At 32.5% G+C, this 6,988-nt stretch overlaps 1 protein-coding gene across 1 annotated transcript in view; it reads right to left on the reverse strand.

Annotated features, from left to right (window-relative positions):
- Positions 1 to 1,773: 1,773 nt before the first annotated feature.
- Smp_145280 (hypothetical protein) overlaps positions 1,774 to 6,988 on the reverse strand; it is a gene marked incomplete at both ends in the record, with an annotated part of 37,036 nt that continues 31,821 nt past the window's right edge. The window contains 2 exons of the mRNA XM_018789888.1: positions 1,774 to 1,937; positions 3,370 to 5,439. Coding sequence (XP_018655286.1) covers positions 1,774 to 1,937; positions 3,370 to 5,439 — 2,234 coding nt within the window. The remainder of the gene's footprint in view (positions 1,938 to 3,369; positions 5,440 to 6,988) is intronic.

The following is a 6,988-nucleotide window of genomic DNA, read 5'->3' on the forward strand; positions in this document are numbered from 1 at the left end:
CTATTTATACCTATTACTCCTTATAATAATAATAAAATTAATTATTTATAAAATATCAATAATAAAAAATGTAACGGGAACTAACGTTTTCGAACTGATTGGTCTAAGTCTACCGTTCTTATTACATTATCAAGATGTATTTTTATTATTATTATTAACGGCTTTATACAATATTATATTTTTCGTATGATAAAGAATTCTCAGAATAACTTTTTATTGAGGATGATAGGAATAATTTTAAACAAGTGAAAACTGGTGAAACTGGACAGCTGTTTGATCTTAGATTGGAATTATTCAGTACTGTGTAATGCAACTCTTTATGAAATAAAACTCAAATCATCAGATCTTGTAATAAGTACGGTAGACTTAGACCAATCAGTTCGAAAACGTTAGTTCAAGTTTCATTATTGATATTTTATAAAAAATTAATCTTGAGCTAAACCAACAGGAGTAATAGGTATAAATAGTCAAAGAGCTATTTCGAGTTTGTTTCTGGTGCTTTGGAAAAGTTTTAAAGGAGAAACAGGGATCAAGAGAGTTAGAAGGAAAGAAATCAAAAATGGGGAAAATAATAACGACAGTGGAGAAATGAGCTCACAGGGAAAAAACATGGGCGAAACACACGAAATCAGGAAATAATATGGTGAAGATAAAGAATAAATGTACTCCATAAACTGAGATTGATTTTTAAAGATGCTACCCAGACTCCAACCGTTACTGATGATTACCTAGTGCATTACAATCAAAAAATGATCACCTCCAACAAGGCACATATTAACAGTTAAAGCAATAATTGTATGGAAAATCAAGTATCTGACACTGAATTGTTGAATAAATCCTTAAGATAGAGAACCATTTATAACTGTACATTCTTCATCTTTACGATTTTTGTGTGTGTCGGGGCGATCCTGAAAATTACTCGCAATAGACATGACAAGCTCAGGAAAACATTAAGAAGCATTTTATCCAATCAGCGTTTGATTAGAAGTTTTGCTAGAAATATCATGAAAATGAAGTCACATGTAGAGGTTCTGATTGGCTGATCGCTACACTCTTACTATGTTTAGTAGTATTCTAGAATTTTCAGTAAAACCCAAGGACTTTAAAAGTACTATAAGAACCCTATATTTTCTGTACATAAATGAACCTTTGGAGTAAAGTGCTTCCCGCATATTTTGTGCCTTTTCTCTCTCGTGTTCAAGTCGTTGTGTAGTTCTAGCTTGGGGGTTACGAGAATAGCTTAGGATCCGAATATAGCGTTCAACCAACTAGACTTATCAGTATGCTTCGATAAATGTAACAAATTTAAATATCGAGAAGCCAAAATCACTCTGTTTAGCAGGGAATTAACCTTTAAATACATCATTTTGCAGTACGAAATCCATAATCTCTCAAACAGTTGAATTAAATATACACTTAGAATACTTATCGATAGGACCCAAAAACTATGGAGTATTTGTGGAAAATGTTTTGAACAACCTGACTACATATACCTTTCAAGGCATATTTGTAATACTAAGGAAGGTTACATAAATTCAGTGATAATTTAAAATATAAAAGAGGGGTTATTGGAAGGACAGAAAGTTGTCACGTCGCTAGTATTAAGACGGAATAACGGAGGACATTCATAATGAGAACATTATCTAGTAATCAGTGCTACAAAGAGCTAAGAATAAAGACCTGACACCTTCTGATAAAGGTTTAAAAACTGTTTGAGGCTATCTTAAACCAATGACTTGTTTTGTTATTCAAACAGTGCTTACAGTGCATGCGTCATACAGCATTTAAACTACCAGTAGTGTTTCTTTTAAAAGTTGAACACAGAAACTTACTTAAACCTGATTCTTCAAAATAATCCAACATTTTCATCTTCTTCTCATCTTCAGTCAGTTTATCAAGTGAACCATCTATCCAGTCTCCTTCTTCATCGGTTTGTTCTATTTATAAAACGATAAACATCACGAGAAAGATCAATAAGAAGGATCATGCAAAAAATCCATTTAAGGCATGACAGCTAAAGGAAGATATTCTGGGAAAATAACAGGTTTTCAATTCCGGTAAATAATAATAGTTGATATCCACTGTACAAGAGATAGGTACTATTATTTGTCAACGCTGTTATTAAGTGCAATGGATACTGCATTATGAATGACGGTGTCAATATACTCAACCATTTGGATACATACATATCAAACGTGCCAAAAACAGAATAAGAAGTATTGTGAAATTTATTAGTAGTCCTCAGGTATTTAGTCTTAAGTATGAGAATAAAGATAGATAAACTAGAACAGAGAATGTTAGTTCGTAAAGGATTATTATGATTTTCAATCGAGTTACAGAATAACTTTTCTAATCAGGATTACGTTTAAACGGATTATGACTACAGAAATATAAGAAAAGATCTTATGACTTTACTAAAGAATTCAAAGTCAGCGTAACTTTAAATAAATCTGGTCTTAGTTGAAACGTTAATTTTGTTTGGTCTTAATACATTCACATCATATAAAATATTTAATATGTTTAATAGGATTTTAAACTATATATATATTTAATCTCAGTCACAATGTATATTTAAACTTTCATTGTTTTAATCCCAAATCCAGTCTGTCTTGAAAGTCCTATGTGTAATGTAAATAATTAGGGAACAATGTTTTTATGATATTAATACCATGATGTACAGTTGGTTTTTGACATGACGACTAAATAAGTCATGCTACCGTTTATACTGCTAGTATGAGATCTTCATTGACTATGAGAACCATGTTGCGAATACATAGTTATTACTTTTATTATAACCGGACATATAGACGATAGGGGAATATATAACTCATCTGACACCTGTCAGACTATCGACATGTCTGACTAAGCAGAAAACCAATTATTATCATTCTCGCCCACACATCAGAAATTTATTCGGAGATCATTGTATATGATTTACATTAACAAAACGCTAATATCTAGTCATTATAACTGTAGTAAGTAAGTAATGCACTAGAAGAATGTGAAATGATTAAGTGAGGGATTTTTTAGGAACTCCTAATAATTTTAAGGTCGTATTCATCACAAACCAATGTCAGGTGAAGAATCAACGTAAAACCAGAGAGTATTGGATAGCAATAATGTTATATTAAAAATCGACTGAATTTGGAATTTCAAACTATCGAAGTAAATACCACTCGGTGACTTAGAGGTATCATACTTACTGTGTAACCTAAAGGTTTTATGTTAGTACTATTGAAGAATCCAAACTAGAATAAAATATCTACTTGGTTCCAAATCGTTTCCAATAATTTTCCTAATGAGGTCATTTTGAGAAGCTAAAAATCATTTTCAAAAGAAATTTTTCTACAGAAATTCAATTTTGCTTACCGTATATTTGGTCTTCCGTGTTCACAGACTCCAATAACCCTAAATTCGATTCTTCATCTTGATGTAAACCCAAATCAAATCCTCTAAGGTATTCGTTTGGTGTGACTGTAATCAACGTTTTCGTATCTCTAGATAACCATAACATATATGGCTCATTTTCAAACATGTATTCTGTTACAGAATTCAGCTGTATACCACTTATTACGCCTGTTGATAACGACGACATTGATGATGATATTTCTGTTTGTGCTGTTGATATTTCATAAGCAACCAAACATCTAGCTGGTGATGCACCATAATCGGTTTCTGAATCATCAGAATCGTAACTCTCAGAAGATGATTCCTCAGCTAGATCTAAATGAATTCTCTGTTCAGGATGATGTCTTTTGCCAATCAATAACTTTCCATCTGATGCTAACACAATCGACTGGATAAATATATTATCTTCATTTGATGATTTACTGACAATAAGATTTCCAAGTTGTTTATCTGTTACCGGTTCTCCAACGGTTTGTTTACTGTCCATAAAGTTAATTGTCTCGTCATTATCATTGACGCTTTCAGTTGACAAATTGAAATGACCAGAATTCATTCTCTGTAGAAATTTATCAATTTCACTAGTTTCTGGTCCATACTTTCGATTTCCCGTTACAATATTATACATGTTTAGTCGATAGTTAATGGCCGTCAAACCATCTGAGAATAATATTAAATTCGGACCATAATCAAGTAGAATTGTGTGTAATACCTGTGGGTAATTATCGATATCCTTATCCATACGTCCATCTTCATGAGGATACCCGAGGTCTACAATCAGAATAACACCTAACCAAACAACCGTTCTCCCATCACAACGAGTAACAGGATATAACGTTTTATGTGATTCATTCAAACCAATAATTATATGGTTAGGATAACTCGGTCGGTATGTTAATAGATTCAAAGAAATTGTCTGTAATTCACGTTTGTTTATTAAAATTCTACCAGCTGTTTTAGTCAACTGGTAAGCTTGAATTAAATTGATCTCTCGAGGTTGTTCACCCCATAAACTTTTAAATTCGTACATGTTATGGTGTATATCAACTGAAGATATTAATACTTTAACTAATAAAGAAGGTGTTTCGTCATCGAAAGATGGTTTTATCAATGTTAGCATGCCATACTTAGATTGAATTAAACCAAAACTACTAATAAGACCGTTCGATGTAGGCACATAAAGATTAGGTAGATAATCTTTCATATGAATAGGATCTAGATAAGTGTAACTATCTAACAGTTGATTTTGATTAAATATTGTCAATGTATTAATTTTTGTAACCGTTTTATGAAGATAAACTGAAATATCATTAGTATGACTAAGGCATCTATCACCAGTACCTGTACTCTTAATATCAGTTATAGCAGTAGCCCAGTCTACAAGTTGTTGTGTTGTTAAAAAGGTATCTATTGATTTTGCATTGACTTCATTATCAGACCAGGAATAAATTGGATTAGTAGAATCTTCATCTAGGTCATATAATATTAAATTGTCCACATTATTTCGTTCTTCTTTTCTATGAGTGACTAAAACAAGCGTTGATAAACCATCTTCAAAAACATATTCGATAGACATATTAGCCGACCAATAAACCAATGGACCACCAGCTGCGATTTCTTCAATGTTCAGATTTGTATTCTGATTATCGTCTGCATAAAAAAGTTGACTACCTAGTACGGCTAATCGTTTATCTGGTTTACGCAAAGATTTGACATTGAATATTTTACACATGATAAACATCGCTTGATCAGGTGATTCACTGTATTGTGGTGTGCTTGTATCTGGGAAATGACATATCACAAGTACAGAACCAGTCATTGATGAATTCGTTGTTCCTTTTATTGAGGTTTTTGTGGTCATTCCAAGGTCTGTGTCCAGACTAGGTACTGACAAACCTGAAAGAATTCCTTCTGCACAACCTTGTGCTATAATTTTTAATATATGCCCAGTCATTGTGCTCCAAACTAGTAGAAAACATTCTCTTCCGGTAGTGAACAAAAGATCATTCTCATAACTAAATATAGCTGAAACACCTTTCCCGAACGAGAATGTGTAACTGAAACGTAAGAAAATCCGAGTTTATGTAAGTGGGTTAAAGTAATGAATCTTCTAATTAAAAACATACAAATAAGGAACAATTAGTGATGAAATCACTTTGAATTTCTTGTTTAATTACACACTACAATCATTGTGAGCTGAAATTGATCAGTAGGTTGGAATTCCTAGATATTTATTTTAAGTTAAACAAAACACAGAAGCAGGCGACATAACTAGACTAGCTAATGAAAAATATAAGGAAATGCTAGTTGGGTTTTAACGCCTTTTAATCCTGTTGTTTAGAGATAAATGTGAGTAATTAGGAGTAATTTATTAGTTTTTAAAATTATTAACTGGAAATTCAACAAAAGAGCTTAAATTCAAACATCGTACGAGTTTAAAACTTTCGAAACCAACGACGATGATTTTGCTTTGTGGTTTCTGACAAAAATGTGTTACGTAATAAGGTCCTAGGAAAATTATTTTAATAAAATTAATAGATATGGGTTATCAACTCTAGTTGAACTTTCATGTTTAATATACAGCACAATACCTATGGTTTAAGCTTTAACTCGAATCGCCAAGTGCGAAAGCCTTTTCTGTTAGGTCAAAGATAAAGAAACAGCATTAAAGAAAATACGTTTTTTTGCTTAAGAGAAGAGTTTATTGTGATCTAACTTATATTAAGAATTGTGCAATCCTCATCTAATTTTAAAATATCAAAAATTCCCATCGTGTGAATTAGAACATAACTGGAAGCAATACTGTTCTCTTTTCATCGATTGTTCTACTTTGTACTATCACCATTAGGATAGTAGGAAATTAAACATCTAATTAGTTAAACCAATCAAAAATTCAGCATTTTGTTTCATACATAAAAAACAATGGGAGAATACGGTAACTATGACAAATTTAGCACCAGAATTAAGAAATCCTTAACCATCATACACTCAGACTGTCCTCAGTCTGGGCCACGTGACCTAGACAGATCATTCATTCGCACAATAGCGTAAAAGCCTGTTGACCTCATCTTTCAAAAGTACATAATGTGAAATTAAAATGAATATGGGTTTCTGACACGTGGTTAAAGGTTATCCAAGGTCATCGATAAAAGTCGAGGTTATTACTTTTATTTCTGACCCTCTATTCTATGTACTGATCGTTAGACCTTGACCTCCATTCTACTTTAATCAATACTTAATGACTCCCTGAAAATATCGTCACCTGTCAATACTCTGAATTTTAGATTATGAGACATAATAAAATCCATCCGCTTGCTGAAAACATGAATTAAAAATTTTTAATCATTATAGTTGACTATATTCTTATCTCATTTCATAACGATTATAGACAAAAGAAAATAGTTGAAATCATGAGTCAATTGAAGCTAGACCACCATGGAAAACCTAGAAGCACTGGATGGCCGTTGGATGCCGGCTCAGTGGTTCTAGAAGTTAAGCGCTCGTGCGCGAGACTAATAGGTCCTGGGTTCGAATCTCACGAGACGGGATTGTAGATGCGCACTGCTGAGGAGTCCTACAATAG

Source organism: Schistosoma mansoni, chromosome W (genome assembly GCF_000237925.1).
Source record: "Schistosoma mansoni strain Puerto Rico chromosome W, complete genome".
Lineage (NCBI taxonomy): Eukaryota > Metazoa > Platyhelminthes > Trematoda > Strigeidida > Schistosomatidae > Schistosoma > Schistosoma mansoni.